This window comes from Myotis lucifugus, unplaced genomic scaffold, assembly GCF_000147115.1.
Source record: "Myotis lucifugus unplaced genomic scaffold, Myoluc2.0 scaffold_134, whole genome shotgun sequence".
Lineage (NCBI taxonomy): Eukaryota > Metazoa > Chordata > Mammalia > Chiroptera > Vespertilionidae > Myotis > Myotis lucifugus.
This window is the reverse complement of record NW_005871182.1, coordinates 657,925-675,674: the sequence shown is the minus strand read 5'-3', so window position 1 is coordinate 675,674 and position 17,750 is coordinate 657,925. Positions and strand designations below refer to the sequence as shown.

Sequence of the window (17,750 nt, the reverse complement as noted above, 5' to 3'; positions counted from 1 at the left end):
GCGGCCGAGCTAGACTATAATCATCTTGTCTATACCCCTTGTTTTACAGTTGAGGGCACAAAGTTCCATACATGGGAAGAGACTGGCCAAGCCTGGACACCACCAAATTTCCAGAGGTTCATTCTTTGTATCATGTTATTTCTTTCTTCACATCCCCATGCTGAGGGGAGATGATGAAGTAAAAGGTGGATGAATATTTTGCATTTTGGTACATGTTCTGTTGTTGCATCAGCTAGCTTAGAGAGCCTACCTGGTTAAAAGTACTTCATCTTCTTTAGGTAATGCACAATGAGTAAGGAAGGGAAAGACAAGGTGAGTGTATTCTAAAAGTAGAGCAAAAATGGAATGATTTGGGCACAAGGATGATTATCCCCCAAAGAAGCCCAGAAAAAGATCATAAAACATCCCTCTTCCTTCTTTCTCCTTACCCAGTGACCGACCCCATTCCCACCCCAAGAGAGAATAACATGGATTAGCTGGCATAGCCTTGGCCCTCTTTTCTAGAGAGGGGTTGAAGGGTAGACAACAGAGCTGGCAAAAAAGGCTGTGAGTGAGATTTACATTCCCTTTGACTTTCTCTTCTCAGATAGGGCAGGACCTGACTAGGATTTTTCCTGGGCCTCAGCAATGGGCAAGGCTCATGCACATAGGATAGGTAATGCAAGATCCACTAGTTCTTACAGAAAACTTCCAAAGTAGGTATTATCATCCCCCATGTGTAGGTATGGAAATTTGAGGCCAGAGATGTTAAGTTTATTTCCTGGGATGACCAGCTGGTCAGTGGCAGTGCCAGGCTTAGATCCAGACCTATCTGATTGCAAAGTCAGATGCTTCCCACTTGACCTCAGTCCTCTCCATGTCACCAGGTAACCTCCTAGGAAGCAGAACTTCTCAGGGTCCCACCTGTTAGTTTTCCTGCCATCTCTGAGGACACCTCCCATAATCTGAGTCATACAAAGAACACCTTTTTCTCTCTTAGCCCCCTTTTCACCAACATGGAGCCAGCCACTTGTGAAGTTGACAACTTACCACCTGGGGATAGGGTGAAGATGCGTGTGTGACAAAGGCCAACTTCCTGGAATGCAGGAGTAAGGCTCTAGGGCTGGATGGTCATGTTTGGGAAACAGTTTGCTCCACTGACCATTGGCTGTCACTGTCATTGCAGGGCTGGAGTGCAGCTTTGACTTCCCCTGTGAGCTGGAGTACTCCCCTCCACTGCATGACCTCGGGAACCAGAGCTGGTCCTGGCGCCGTGTCCCCTCGGAGGAGGCCTCCCAGATGGACCTGCTGGACGGGCCCGAGGCAGAGCATTCCAAGGAGATGCCCAGAGGTAAGGGCAGAGGCCACTGCCAAGTGTTCTGGGTGGGCCAGGATAGCTGGAATGTCAATTTCTGTTTGAAAAGTTAAGGCATCCCCACCCCTGCTCTACTCTATTTCCTTTGAAACCTGCTTTTAATATCTGTGCCTCTCCATGTCTTCTTGAGCCATGCAAGGAGGGGGAGGATGCAAGTCCAATTGTAAGATCAGTCCAACCCTTTGCTCTCTTACCAAGTAATGGAGACAGGATTTCATGACTCTCTTTCATGCAGATTTCCCAATGTAAGATGTAGGAGAAAGTGCTGATCTGTTTGTCCATTTGGAACAAGGTTGCCAGATAAAAACAAGACACCCAGTTAAACTTGAGGAACAAATTATTTTTCATATATTTCATGCAATACTTGGGACATATTTATACTCTAAAAATTATTCTATACTAAAAATTGTAAATTTAATTCAGTGCCCTGCACTTTTATTTGCTAAACCTGGCAATCCTAATTTGGAAGGTATTGTGTAAATGGGTTAAATGTTAGTTTCAAAACCATTAATGAATATTCAGGCTACCTATTAGCATTCAAGGTGCTTCTGGTAGTCCAGAGCTGTTTATGCACATCCCCTTCTGAATTATCATGGACTGGAAAAGGGAGGCACCGGAGAAGTAGTGGGTGCCTGTTAAATATTTGCTGAGATTCCAGAGAAAGATGTAGAGGCACTAAGCCCTACTCCTGCCTTCAGGTCTCTCTATGGCAAAGTTTAGAGCCCCTAATTCCTTGGACCCAGATAACTGCTGACTCAGAATTGACAGCCTATGTATTTGGCTTTTAGGAAGAAATAATAACTGACATGGTACTTTCAGTTTGCAAAGCCTTTTCACCCACACTGTCTCACTGGATTCCAGTATTATGAGGGAGACAAGGAAGTGAGAAAGCTAGGCTCAGAGAGAGCAAGTGACTTGCTAAAGATCGCACAGCGTGTACATGTGGGTCCAGGTCTAGATGTCTGTTGTGGTGTGTCTTAGACATAGACACTTCTGCCACATTGTGTTTCTTCTTTGTAGCAAAGGTTATGGCAAGAGCCTGCACTGGGCCCATTTCTGGGGGTGATTATCTTACTCGGAATCTAATGGATAGGGCTCAGGTAAGCTCTAAGGCAGTGGTTCTCAACCTTCCTAATGCCTCGACCCTTTAATACAGTTCCTCATGTTGTGGTGACCCCAATTTCATTGTTACAAATTGAACATAATTAAAGCATAGTGATTAATCACAAAAAAATATGTAATTATATATGTGTTTCCCGATGGTCTTAGGCGACCCCTGTGAAAGGGTCATTCAGCCCCCAAAGGGGTCGCAACCCACAGGTTGAGAAATGCTGCTCTCGGGTGGGCGGGGCGGGGGGGGGGGGTCCTTGGAGGTGGCACAATGCTCTTAGGCTTCCTCATCAGCCTGGAACCCTGTGAGGAGAGACCATTTTTTCCTACACACTCTCCCGGGCTAACCTTTTCTTTTTTTATGCCTCTGGAAATTGCCTGACCTTGATTTATATTTTAAGCTGCTTTCACCTGGATATTGATGTGTATGGTAGGGGGTGTGTGTTTGTACGTAGGTGAGTGGCTCTTAACCTGATAGTGCATCCAAATATTCTGGAGAAGTTATACAAAATACTGCACAGACCCCATAGCCGAGACTATGATTCAGTCGATCTGAGATGGAGTTTAGAAATCTGTGTGTTTTCAAATTTTTATTATGAAATTTGGCATGTGCAAAAATGTAGATGTAACATATATGCATGGATTAAAGATTACAGTAAAATCAACACTTGTGTTCTCCCCACCAAGTGTAGGAATTTGAATGTTGTCCATCCCTTTACTATCTATCCCCCACCTAGATAAAAATCCTCTTCCTATAAGTAGAACAACAAATCAATCTCTCTCTCAAATCAATAAATTTTAAAAAATATTTTTAAATGTCTTCCTTTCTCAGAGGTAAACACTACCCTGTATTTTGTGTTCATCATAAGTTTGCTTTTGTTTATGGCTTTGCCACTTATGTATGTAGCCCCAAACAACATATGGACCAGGTTTGCAAACTGTTATATAAATGGCATAATACTGTCATTTTGTGGTTTGTCCATTTTGATGCTTGTTACTATGGTTCATTTAGTTTTTAATCCATTGCATGGAAATCTCACAATCTATCTCTTCTACTCTCATTAGACATTTGGATTGTTTCCAGGTTTTTACTGTTGCCAGCAGCACTAGTGTAAGCATTTTTGTATATGCCTTCGTGCATGAGCATGTCTAAGAGTTTTCCTAGAGCATAGATCTAGAAATGGGATTGCTGGGTCATGGGGTGCAGCTTCCATTCTAATGAGTAATGCTAATCTATTTTCCAAAGTGGTGGCACCAAGCTGTACCCCCCAATAGTGATGTGTTAGTATTCTTTCCTAGGACTGTACACCCTCACCAGTGTCTGGTATTGTCAGACTGTCATTTTTGTTCATGTGGTAGATGAAAAACAGTATTTCATTGCAGATTCAGTTTCCATGGAACTCTGGAAAATTTATGTTTTTATAAGTGTCTCCGATGATTCTGAGGCATTGTTATATATGTTGTACTTTTGATGTAAGTCCCCTTTTCAGACTTATTCCCATTCAGCCTCCACTAGGGATATCTCTGGGTCCCAGTTCCCAGCTCCAGAAATAGTCCTGGCAGTACATGCATTTTTCATTACTGTAGGGTTTTTATTGAATTATAATCACAACTCAGTGAGATCAGGAGAGAGAGGTAAGTATCCATGGTACACAAACTTTGTGGAGTCAGATTTTATAACTTTGAAATCTGGTGCTTTTAAAATTTTTAAACAATTTAAAAAACAATGCCAATAGTTTATGCATTGCCACTCTTTGCCTATTTCTCCTCCTCCAGCCTCTATCTTGTGATCTCTGACATCTTCATATTACACTGAGTACTGTGAGAAAAAAAGAAAGGAAGAAGGAGTGGAGGGAAGGACAATCACTTATCAATGTGGAGATCTATCAATGCCTTTATGTTTTTATAAAACTGGATCCCAAGAACCAGGGCATGTACTGAATGTGAACCTTTTCCAATTAGATGAATCAATCAAGATTGGGATATTCATTTTCTTTTAGTGATTTTTGCCAACTTCTATCTCTCTGAAATATCATTGCTCTTTCAGACATGATAGTATGTCACATCACTAAAGACAATGATGTGAATAGCCATGACAAATGTCACTTTGGCTACACCAGTCTATTTCATCAAAATCTTTAGTGAACAAACATATCCAAACATAACTTGTGGAGATCTCACCACTGTTAGAAACTTGTGTTTATTTTCCCTGGGGTCTAACAGGGGAGTCTATACTCACACATCCTTGATCAGTCTTAGAAACAAGGGACCTGCCTCCCAGGTCATAGGGCCACTTCTGGAATGTCACTGAGAGGCATTCAGAGCTTTCAGTAATGGGCCTCACATTCCTTTTTGAGTCAACTAATTACATCACTACCTGTTCCTTGAAGCAGGGCTGTTCCTCACGAAGCAGGCTGGTGTATATCATAGCGTCCCTTGACCTTCAGAGAAAGAGATAAAGGTGACGGGTGACATGCCCAATCTGCACAATGGCAAAACAAGGACCTACATTCCAGTTCTAACTCCCAACGCTTTAGGATCTCACTTCCTCTGTCTTTTTGGCAGAAAGGTATGCTGGTAGTGGAGATAAGGAGGAGTGATGGGTGCCCTTTAGGCTAGTATAGTTACTAACGTTTTTTTTAGCTCAACATTTATTGGTTAGATGGTATTTAGACTCCATTGCCATATTTCTTGTCAGGGGATATAGAAGGTCCAGAAAAAAGCAGTGAGAGAATACCAATCATAGATAATGAACTGTAAGATTATAAATTCTACATAATTTTAATTTATGGCCCCTGTAGATGAGAATAATAAGGGGTATTCAATTCAGAGCAGCAAGATAATAAAAAGTGATGATCTTGATGGAACACAATATTATGAATTAATAAAGTCTGAGGAATTATCAGGTTGAGGCATTCTATGACTTTTCAAGAAGTCCTAGGGGTATATTTGATTTCTGCTACTTCCGGTGTCTTGGAATGTAGTCAAAGGAACATATTTTTCTTCTCCAGAAAGACAAGCTTTTGATCTCTTTCATGAACCTACCTTGAAAATGGAAAATGGATTTTTAGCCCCTCTTCAAAGCCCCTCCCCAAGCCCTCACTCATATGCTTACACAAGAAGGGAGTAGACAGCTAGGAGGGGCTGACTCTTCCTATATCAACTCAACTTTCTTCAGGGCACTGATTCTCAAGGGTGTTTTGTTTTTGGTGGAGGACCTGGGTGGAACTCTGCTACTGAGATTCTTCTGTTTACCAAGATGATTTCATTTTCAAAAGGTTGAGAAACATCGTCCTAGAGTTCTGGAATGGCTAGCAATGCTGCCATAGATGACTAGAGCACCACAGTGCCAAAATAAGCCTTCTGGTCCACTCCTGTTATACCGTTGTGTGTTAGATTCTTGTAGCTGCTATAACAAATTAATATAAGGTGGGTGGCTTAAAACAACAGAAATTTGTTCTCTCCCAGTTCTGGAAGCCAGCAGTCCAAAATCAAGGTGTTGGAAGGGTTGGTACCTTTTGGATGCTCTGCAGGAGAATCCATTCCATGCCTCCTTTCTGGATTCTGGTGATTGCAGGTCATCTGTGGTGTTCCTTGACTTGTAGATGCATCACTTCAATTTCTGCCTCCATCTTTACATGGCGTTCTCCTCTGTGTCTTTGTTTCAAATCTGTCTCTTACAGGGACCCATGTCACTAGATTTAGGGCCCATCTTAAATCCAGCATGATCTCATTTGAAGACCCTTAATTACATCTTCAAAGGCTCTGTTTCTAAATAATGTCAACTTCACAGGTACCAGGGATTTGGAGTTGAACATATATTTTGGGGACCACTATTTAACTAACTACTTGCTGATTTTTCTTTCCCTGTATGTAGGTTGGCATGTGGATCCCGTGAGTCTCTCTCCCTGTACCTGGGGAGTCTCAGACCCTCAGGAAGTTATGTCAGGCAGGTTCAGAGGAGTCTAGTTTAATTACCAGCAGTTTACATCCTTCCTTCAATTCCTTCTCCCACACCAAGGGTTTGCAATATTCTTAAAAGAATCCCTGAACACCTCTCAAGTAGACTCTATTCCAGGGATAGCTAGAACCTGGGCCACATTTTGAGCTGAAGTGCAGCTTGGAATGGGGAGTTTCTCCCGGGACACAGCCCCCTTTATGTTCACAGTCACTGGAGGCTGTAGTTGGCTGATTAATTGGTTCTCAGTTTCATGGTCCGACCCTTGATCCTTTGGGGTATTGATAGGCAACTGGAGTGATGAAGGTCTGAGTAGCATGTCCTCCTTAGAAACTTATCATTCACCACTAATTCTACCCTTGGGCTTTATTGGCTCATTGACTTGGCCCTCATAAAGTAGCCTCTTCAGTCATTGATTAGTATACCTACATGTGAGTGGGTTCACACACACACACACACATGCCTAATAGCCCCATGGTTCAGGCCACTCTTTGGACCACATATCAAGATGGAAGCATTGCCTCTAGAAACCTGTGTGGCACCCTGAAGGAAGACATAGGGCTTCTGCATCCATTAGCATAGATGAATTTGTCAGGTTAGCCCCTGGAGGCTAGGGAGCCTGAAGAGAGCTCACAGCACTGTGTTGTGGGCTAGTGTGGCAGATGAAATGATGGCTGCCCAAAGAAGTCCTGATCCTCAGAACCTGGGCATATGTTGCCTTTCATATCAAAGGGGACTTTGCAGATGAGATTATTCTGGATTGTCTGGATGGGCCCAAAAAAACCCACTGGGGATCAAGAAAGAGAGAAGGCCCTAACTGGTTTGGCTCAGTGGATAAAGCGTCAGCCTGCAGACTGAAAGGTCCCGGGTTCGATTCCGGTCAAGGGCATATACCTTGGTTGCGGGCACATCCTCAGTAGGGAGTGTGCAGGAGGCAGCTGATAGATGTTTCTCTCTCATTGATGTTTCTAACTCTCTATCCCTCTCCCTTCCTCTCTGTAAAAAATCAATAAAATATATATTTTTTTAAAAAAAGAAGAAAGAAAGAGAGAAGTAGGAGAGCCAGAGTTGGAGCGTTGTGCTGATGGAAGCAGAGCCAGAGAGAAAGATTCAAAGGCCATTTAATTATGTGCTAGTTTGTATCTATTTTAAAATTTTACTTATTCTTTGGATCATATATTTCTTTATTAAACTAACAGCTGTAAGTCCCTTACAAATGCAGGACATTGCAGATTAAAAGCTGGGTCAAGGGGACATCTAAAATCAAGGGGGTTACAGTGCCATGTACAGCGGCAGCACAACAGCTGTTGGCATTGAAGACGGAGAAAGAGGACATGAGGGAAGAAATGCAGGCATGCATTTCTAGCATCTGGAAAAAAAGGCAAGAATATAGATTCTCCATAGACTCTTGCCTAGAAGGAATATAGCCCCGCCAACCCGTTTTAGACTTCTGACCTCCAGAACTGTAAGATAATACATTTGTGTCATTTTAAGCCAATAAGTTTCTGGTAATTTGTTACAGCAGCAATAGGAAACTAGTACAGCAAGTCTGTAGAAAATGTGGTGTGCTTTTAGGGCACCCTTCTAGAAAAAGCAGGGCTCGGATGACTGGGCCTTCGACAAAAATTCCTTGCAATTATTATAGAAGGTATCCAATGAAGGTACCTGTCGACTACCCGCTCCACTGGGAACAGAGCAAACATCTTTGTGGATCAGAAATAGAACAGAAATAGCAGCAGCAGGAGCTGAGGCTAGAAATAAGCAGTTGTGTCTGAGAGCTTGTCTCCTGTGGGTAATAAGGGCTGAAGGCAACCCTGGCAGAGGCCTAGAGAAGTTGAGTGCCTAACGCGATGGAACTGGATGAGCCTTCCCTGCATGTGGAAGGAAGCTGCGGCAATGCCAGAGCTGTTTCTGTGGCCGGAGGAGGCCGTGAAATCACATGCACAGGGCCTGCGGTGAGCTGTCAGCTGTCAGGGGCTGGCCCTGGGCTCTGTCCCAAATGAAATAGGCAGGAGCTACAGATTGCAAAGTGCTTTTCCATCCACCATCACAACTGATTTTCCTAACACAGCGAGATGGGTATTAGTAGTTTCCCTGACTTATAGATTGTTCAACTGAGGCTACATGGTAACCTTTACACAGAGGAAACTGGTCTTTCTCATTCTTTGTGATGTCACCCAAGAACCTGGCCTGAGTTCCTGTATGAAGCAGACATGCATGGAATAATTCTTGGCCCACAGATGAAAGCTTAGAGAGAAGTGCACGGTTCAAGTCTACAAAGCCAGGATGTGGCAGAGCTGGATCTTGAATTTCAGTTTTTGAAAATAGAATCCCAAGTCCTTTTCTTTATACCAAACTCTTCCTAAAACACAATGTTTTTTAGCTTGAGTCTCTTTCATGGTTAGGGCAGGCATATTCTATGAGACTATCGGTATTCCCAATGGAGATGGGAAAGGGTCCAGGCTAGCCACGACCTTCTCATTAAGCCTAGGACTGTGTGTATATGCACAGGAGACATGAAAGAGATCAGCACTCCCTCACCCACACACAGACCTATTGGCAAAAGACAGAATCTTGCCCTGGCTGGGTGGCTCAGTTCTTTGAAGCATCATCCCATACACCAAAAGGTTGCGGGTTCAATTCCCAGTCAGGGCAAATACCTAGGTTGTGGTTTTGACTCCCTAGTCAGGGTGCATACCTGAGACAACTGATCCATGTTTCTCTCTCACATTGATGTCTCTCTCTCTCTCTCCCTCTCCCACTCCCTCTCTCCTTTCCTCTCTCTAAAATCAACTTTAAAAACACACACAAACATATCCTTGGGTGAAGATTAAAAAAGACAGAAATCTTACTGGTTCAAGGTGTTTGAGCACATCCTCTGTCTAAATATTAATAGGCCACTAAGCTACACACACATGTCCCATAGGAAGCCAGAGTAAAAAATAAAAACAAGAACATTAAAAAAAGGGATAAAAGAGCTGAACAGAGATATTAGCAGTCACACACTGCAGGGAAAAGATTTCACAGATACAACTCAGCCAAGTTATTAAACAAAAAAACAAACTAACTTAAGAAAGAAACAAAACAAAACAGCAATAACAAAAGGATCAACAACAATCTTCAGAGGAGAAAATTGGAATCCAAAGTTGCTAGCAGAATTGCCTTACGATAAATATTAAAGTAAGTCCTTCAGGCTGAAATGAAATCATACCAGGAGATACCTTGAAGAACACCAGAAATAGTAGATATGTGGGTTAATATAAAAGACTCAATAAATATGTTTTCTCTTATTTCTTTTCTTAACATCTTTGAAAGACATAAGATTATGTCTTTCATAAATGCGTACCTACAAAGCTATATTGTTGGGCTGACACATATACAAGTAATATATATGACAATAATAGCACAAAGGGTAGGAAATGGAATGGAGCTATATTGGGGCCAAATTTCTATATTTTACTGGAATTGAGTTAGTATTAATCTGAAGTAGGTTGTGATAAGTTCAGATGCATGTAGTATAAAGCAACCACCAAGAAAATAACTCCAAAAATGTTTTTAAAAAATCAAGAGAAGCTTTTAAATGTTACACTGAAAAATACTTGGCAGTCAAGTAGGTATGGAGGAACCAAAAAGATAAGAGAGTAAAAAATAAATAGCAGAAAAGACTAATGTAAACCCAACCAGATCACGTGTTCTCTCTCTCTCTCTCTCTCTCTCTCTCTCTATATATATATATATATATATATATATATATATATATATCCATTACGACTGGATGACTGGCCAGTAGCTATGATGCACACTGACCCAGACCTTGCTGCTGGGACCCTGACAGCCCAGAATCTGGTTCACCTGCACCCTGGACCCAGATAGGAGGGAGGAGGGAGCCCAATTCCTTGCAGAATCGGCCATTGGTTAGCTTGTTCCTGGGGCCAACCTCCCATGGTCCCTCCCCCCAGCAGGCAACCCCCCCTCCACAATCAGCCCTGATCACCAGCCAGACCGAGGGACCCCACCTATGTACAAATTCATGCACCAGGCCTCTAGTATTAATATAAGTAGCCCAGTCAATCAAAAGACAGAGATTGTCAGACTAGATTTAAAAAAAAGCAAGATCAACCATATGCTTTCTACAAGAGGTACACCATCAATTCAAAGACGTTGAAAGTAAAAGGATAAAAAAGGAGATACTATGCAAATAGTAACCATAAAAGAGTGGGAGTAGCCACCTTAATATCAGACAAATGGAATTTAAAACAATAAATTACTAAGAAAAAGATAGACATTTGATATTTATAAAAGAGTCGATTCACCAGGAAGATAAAACAATTATAAATGTATATGTATCTAACAATGGAGCCTCAAATCACATGAAGTAAAACTGCCATAACTTAAAGGAGAAACAGATAATTGAACAATTAGAGTTGGAGATTTCAATTATTCATTCCCGACAATGAATAGAACTAAACAGAGAATTATATAGAAGACTTGAATAATACTATCAACCAACTGGACCTACCTGAAAAATATAGGACATTCTACCCAAGGAATGTAGGATACACATTCCTTTTAAGTGCACAGAAAACTTTCTCCAGGATAGATCATATGGTAGGCTAAAAACAAGTCTCAATAATAGAATTCATACAAAATGTGTTCTTCAACTACAATGGAATAAATTAGGAGTTAACAACAGAAAAAAAAAATCTGGAAAATCCACAAGTATTAGGAAATTAAACAATGCATAAAAGGATAAATCAAGTGAAATTAGAAAATAGTTTACATGAAAATTAAAATTACCAAAACTTATGGGACAAACTTTAAAAATGCTTGGAGAGAAATGTATAAATTTAAATGCCTATATTAGAAAAAAAGAAAAGTTTCAAATCCAATCTTAAGCTTCCATATTAAGAAGCAAACAAACATTACTGGAAACCCAAATCATGCAGAGGGAAAGAAATAAAGATTAAAGAAATCACTGAAATAGAAAACAGAAAAAGCAATAGTGAGAACTAATGAAACTGAAAGTTGGTTCTTTGGCAAGATCAACAAAATTGACAAACCTTTAATTAAACTAACCAATGGAGAAAAAGAGAAAGAAGACACAACAAATTATCAAAATCAGAAATGAAACAGATAATAGCACTACTCACCCTAAAGAAATTAAACTCTTATAAGGATATATTACAAATATGATTTTGCCAATAAATTAGACAACTTAGGTAAAATGGACTAGTTCCTAGAAAGACATAAATTACCAGAATTAACTCAAGAAGAAATAGAAAATTTTGATCAGACTTATAACAACAAGTAACTAATTTATTTTAGTAACTGAAATTGTCCCACAAAGAAAAGACCATTTAAACCCAGATGTCTTTGCTGGTGAATTCTATCAAGTATTTAAGGAACAAATAACACTAATTCTTCATGTACTCTTTAAGAAAATAGAGTGAACATCCCAGATCATTCTACAAGACTGCTCACTTTTTGCTGATAATACAGCTAAAAAAGACATCACAAAGAAAGAAAGCCACTTACCAATATTCCTTATGTACATAGATACAAATATCCTTAACAAAATATTAGCAAACAAAATCCAGCAGCATATGAAAAGGATGATACTGTGATCAACTGGAATTTATCCAGAAATCCAAGGTTGGTTTAACATCTACAGAACAATGCAGTAATTCATATTAATAGGATAAAGGACATAAACCATGTGACCATCTCATTAGAAACACAAAAGAAATTTGGTAAATTCCAACATCTATTTATGATTAAAAAAAAATCTCTACAAACTAGGAATAGAAGGGAATTTCTGAAACCTGAAAAAACCGTATCTTTGAAAAACCTGTAAGCTTTCCCTCAAGACTAGGAACAAGGCAAGGATTTCTGCTTTCATCACTTCTGTTCACATTAAACCTAGCTAGTGCAATAAGGAAAATAAAGAGAAGGAAGGAAAAAAGGGGGAGGAAGGATGGGAGGGAGGAAGGAAGGAAGGAGATAAAGGCATTAATATTGAAAAGAAAAAAAAAGAAAAATTTCCCTTAGCAAGACACATGGTCCTTTATTTAGAAAATATAAGATATTTCACAAAAAACCCCAAAACTAATAGAACAAATAAATAAATGTATCAATATTAAAAGATACAAAATCAGTATACAAAAATCAATTATATTTCTACGTTTAACAACAGTTTCTAAAGGGAAATTAAAAAACAATTCACACGACAAAAGCATCAAAAAGAAGAAAATAGTAATAGATTTAACAAAAGAAGTGTAAACTTTGCACATTGAAAACTGTAGAGTGTTGCTGAAAGAAATTAAAGATAATATAAACAAAAAGAGACATTGCATTTTCATGGATTGGAAAACTCAACAGTGTAAGATGGCATTTCTCACCAAATTGATCTGTAAATTCAATGCAATCCATATCAAAATCCCAGAAGGCTTTATATTTTGTAGCCTAACATTTATATGAAAGTGCAAAGGACCTAGAATAAACAAGATGATCTTTAAAAAATACAAAAATTGGAGAACTTGCATCACTTGATTTTAAGACTTAATATACAGCCAAAGTAATAGAGATGGTATAATTTTGGGGCAAAGGCAGGCATGTGTATCAATGGAACAGAATTGAGAGTCCAAAAATAAATTCTTGTATTTATGATCATTTGACTTTTGATGAGGGTGCCTAGGCAATTCAAATGGGAATGGTTTGACAACAAATATGCTTGGATAATTGGATATCCATATACAAAATTAAATAAACATAGACCCTTATTTCATACCATATACAAAAATTAATTCATCATAAATCATAGACTTATATGTGAGAGCTAAAACTTGGGGGAAAAGGAAGAAATCGTTGTGGTCTTGTGTTGTGAAAATACTTCTTAGGTACGACACTAAAATCACAATAAATGAAAAACGATAAGTTCTACCTTATCAAAATTCAAAACTTTGTGCTTAAAAGACACCATTAAGAAAATGAAATAACAAGCCACAGACTAGGAGAAAATATTGGCAAATCATATATCATATAAAGTACTTGTATCCAGAATATGTAAATAATTTACAATTTAATAATAAGACTAAAACTGCAATTAAAGATGAGAATCATCTCATGCATTTCAAAGGGATTTAGTGAGAATTGTACAAGATAATGCCCTAAAGCTCTTTTTGACATAATATTTGGCATATAGTAAATACTCAATAAGTGGTGGCAATAGTTACGATCAGAAAGTTTATATCTATTTTATAAATAAGCTGAGCTCCAGAGAAAGTAAAGAATTTGCCCAAGGACACTCAGGGTATAATCAGCAGTGTCCAAAGAGAATTTAGAAAATTCCACAGTGATCATCACACTTGGTGAGTGAAGGTTGCTCCTCTGGACCATTCTGTTGTTCAAGGTGACCAAGGATGAGGCCTCCTCCAGTGTCTGTGCCCCATCAAGTTCTATTAGGGGAGTGGAAGAGGGAGAAGCAGGCTGCTTTTAGTGGGCAGCTCTTATGGTCTCACAGTTCTCACCCTTTCCCTCACTTGTTTTTTATTGATTGTTTAAATATTATTATAGTTCATTGTCAGTATTATTTGGAATAGAGAAAAATTTGAAAACAACTTTAAATATCTATTAACAGGGACCAGCGAAATTAACTAGGATTTATGCAAACAAATTTAACTGCAAAATTAATATGTACTTTTTGTGAAAAAATTTTTTAGATAGATATAGACATGGGAGATGTTGATAGTTAAATTAAGAATATACTGGTTGGTATGGCTCAGTGGTTGAGCACTGACCCATGAACCAGGAGGTCAGGTCACATGCTCAGGTTGTAGGTTCAATCCCAGCTGATAGATGATTCTCTCTCATCATTGATGTTTCCTCTCTCTGAAATAAAAAATAAAATAAAAATCTAAAAAAAATTAAGAATGTAGGTTGTAAAACAATATGCATATCATGGCCTCATTTTGGTTTGTATATATATACATATATATATTTTAATACATTTTATTGATTTTTTTACAGAGAGGAAGGGAGAGGGATAGAGAGTTAGAAACATCAATGAGAGAGAAACATCGATCAGCTGCCTCCTGCACACTCCCTACTGGGGATGTGCCCGCAACCAAGGTACATGCCCTTGACCAGAATCGAACCTGGGACCCTTGAGTCCGCAGGCTGATGCTCTATCCACTGAGCCAAATCAGTTAGGGCAGTTTGTATATATTTATTTAGGTATAGATAATATCCTGGAAGCATATATATAAAACCATTATCACCCGTTACTGCTGGAAAGTAGAATTTTGGTTGGAGAAATTAGATTTTTTTCCATGTATTTATTTTGTAATTAAAAAATAAATAAAAAATTTTTGTTAATCCTCACTTGAGTATATTTTTATCTATTGTTTTTCGGAGAGAGTTGAAGGAAGGGAGGGAGGGAGGGAGGGAGGGAGGGAGGGAGGGAGGGAGGGGGAGAGAGAAACATCAGTGTGAGAGAGACACATCAACTGGTTGCCTCCTGCACGCACCTCGACCAGGGGCAGAGAGTGAACCCAAAACCCAGGTATGTGCCCTTGACTGGGAATTGACCGTTGTGTTCACAGGCTGACACTAACCACTGAAAACACTGTCCAGGTCAAAATACATAACATTTTTAAATTTTTTATTTCAAAATTCTTATTTACTTCCCATTTAAAAACGAAATAAAGTCACACAGCTAGTAAATGGCACACTCAGGATTTGAACTCATATCTGTGCCCTCTCTACCATACAGTCCTCATTTTGAAGGGGATTGGATGAGAAATTAGGAAGTGCTTCCTGAGCCTAAGGTTGTGAATCATTGATTCAGATATAAAAGGAGGTCTTAGCTGCTCCTGTTTGGGAGACAGTGAATAATGGATAGTAGTCTGGAAGGGTTCAGGAAAGTGAGGAAAGCCTCGTGAAAAACAAACAAACAAACAAAAAAAACAGAGACATTGACCAACTGAGTCCTGGAAGCCCCTTTTTATTCTTCTGTGATGCAACAGAATAAGGAAATACCATTTTTTTTGATAGTATCAAATTAGGTAGCAGACTTCAAAGCAGCAAGGGAAAAAGGGACTCTAGAAACAACCATCTAGTAATTCAATCCCTGTTAAAATAGTGAAACACATATTAAGAAGAAAAAATACTATCTAGGATAATGGAATTATGAGCAATAAGCATTATGGGTTTTAAAAGAACAAATCATGCCAGACAAAGTTGATTGCTTTTTTGATTAGTAGACTGAAGGAATAGAGTCAATGTAATATATCTTGATTTTAGCAAAAGGTTTGATAGTGTCTCATGAAATTTTACTCAGGAAATTAATTGAAAATGGCCTAGAGATGAGCACTGTTGTGTGAACTTGAGCATGGTGACAGGATAGCAGACGGGAATGAGAAGCAGCGATGCAGCATAGTGAGGAGATGAGGGGCGGGGAGGTTCAGGTCAAGGGTCAGTTCTATTTAATTATTTCATTACTTCTCAGGAAGAAGAGGAGGCAGCTCTTACGTGAGTGAAATTTATAGTATGTCTTATCTGTGTGTTTTAATGAAAAAAATTCTTTGAAAGCTATCAAGTCTACCTGGTTTCCAATCATGGGTGTAGCCTCATTCTGGGTCCCATGAGAAGCCCTATGGATACAAACAATATCATAATGAACTTCAACTCTAATTCTGAATGATGAGTACATTTAATGGCCTTAGACAAGAGCCCTGCCTATCTTTGTCACCCCACGCTTATCCTGCATAGGGACCCTTTCAACCCATAACACGTGGGAGCTTCCAACACCTTAGAGCAGTGGTTCTCAACCTGTGGGTCACGACCCCTTTGGGGGTCGAACAACCCTTTCACAGGGGTCGCCTAAGACCATAGGAAAACATATATAATTACATATTGTTTTTGTGATTAATCACTATGCTTTAATTATGTTCAATTTGTAACAATGAAAATACATCCTGCATATCAGATATTTACATTATTATTCATAACAGTAGCAAAATTACAGTTATGAAGTAGCAACAAAAATAATTTTATGGTTGGGGGTCACCACAACATGAGGAACTGTATTAAAGGGTCGCATTAGGAAGGTTGAGAACCATTGCCTTAGAGCCTAGCACTCAACCCTATAATTAAATACTACCTGCTATTTGTCAGGCCCAGGGTAGACATAAAGGATAAAGGATGTCATACATGCACAAGACATAAAGAACAGTTCATATTTAGAGTAGGTAACAGACACATTAAACTGGTAGTGGTTATTGCTGTAATGAAATTTAAACAAAGTTCTGTGGAAAAACAGAGGAGGCTGAAAGCAACATTAGATGGGGAAGAAGGGGAGTTTGGGAGAGTCAGAGGTTGCCGAGGCCAGCTTTGAAGCAGAGATGATATTTTACCAGGGGCTTAAAGGAAAGGTAGGTTTTTACATAGGATAGAAAAGAAAAGGGCAATTTAGCTGTGATAGGCACCTCTCACCAACACCAGAGAGGTGTTACTGGACAGGACAGCCCCCTGAGTCAGTGGAGAGGGCTGTCCCCAACCTCAATCCTTATCTTCTCATATAAATGGATTTGTACAAGAGACCTTGACTGCGTTGTGAAAAGCCAATTTATTAAAGCAATTAAAGCATGCACCTTTATTGAAAAAGCAAAGCAAGCAAACCTATACATCTGGCTTATAAAGCACAGATGGGCTCTCAGCTAATCTGAAGAGCAAGTTGGGTGGGGGTCTGAGGTGCCATATATCCTCCCGTTTATGGGTCTCGAAATTCCTCTGCTGAATATTTTAGTACAGATTATTTCTCAAGGTCCCTTTTTTTTCTACTTTGTTGTGGCCTTCCCAGAATTCATGAGAAGCACCTGGCAACTTTATCTTGCCAAGCCTTGAGACTGCGGGCTCCTCTGCTGGGGGCGGGGGGGGGGGGGTAAAACGGCCCTGTTTGGTCCTTTCCCCTCCCTTTCTGCATTCTCACATTAGGGAGGTTTTTTAACCATTTGCTCGGGTGTCCTTGGCTGGGGAAGATAATGATTTGTTAGTTGCAAGCTGGCTGCAAATTGCCCATACTGTTTGGCCTTGCTTTAATTTTCCTGTCTCAGTTTCCGTATTCCTCCTGCCCTGGAATCCTGTTACACAGCCAGAGGATGGAGACTAGTGAGTGAACACAGACAAGCTACTGAACCTCTGTAAATGATCTGTAAACTCTAACAGTGGTCAGAGCAGCCCAAAGAGTGTTGTGGGGATGAAGTGATGGGCTGTCTATGTAGAACATAGGACTGTGCAAAGCAGAGCTGAGGTTCAACAGCTAGAAGCCAT

The 17,750-nt window shown here is 39.7% G+C and overlaps 1 protein-coding gene across 1 annotated transcript in view; it reads left to right on the top strand.

Moving 5' to 3' along the window:
* Positions 1-995: 995 nt before the first annotated feature.
* Positions 996-17,750, top strand: part of LOC106698078 (ALK tyrosine kinase receptor-like) — a 292,777-nt gene continuing 276,022 nt past the window's right edge. The window contains exons 1-2 of the mRNA XM_014460552.1: positions 996-1,053; positions 1,166-1,330. Of these exons, the coding sequence (XP_014316038.1) occupies positions 996-1,053; positions 1,166-1,330 (223 nt within the window). The remainder of the gene's footprint in view (positions 1,054-1,165; positions 1,331-17,750) is intronic.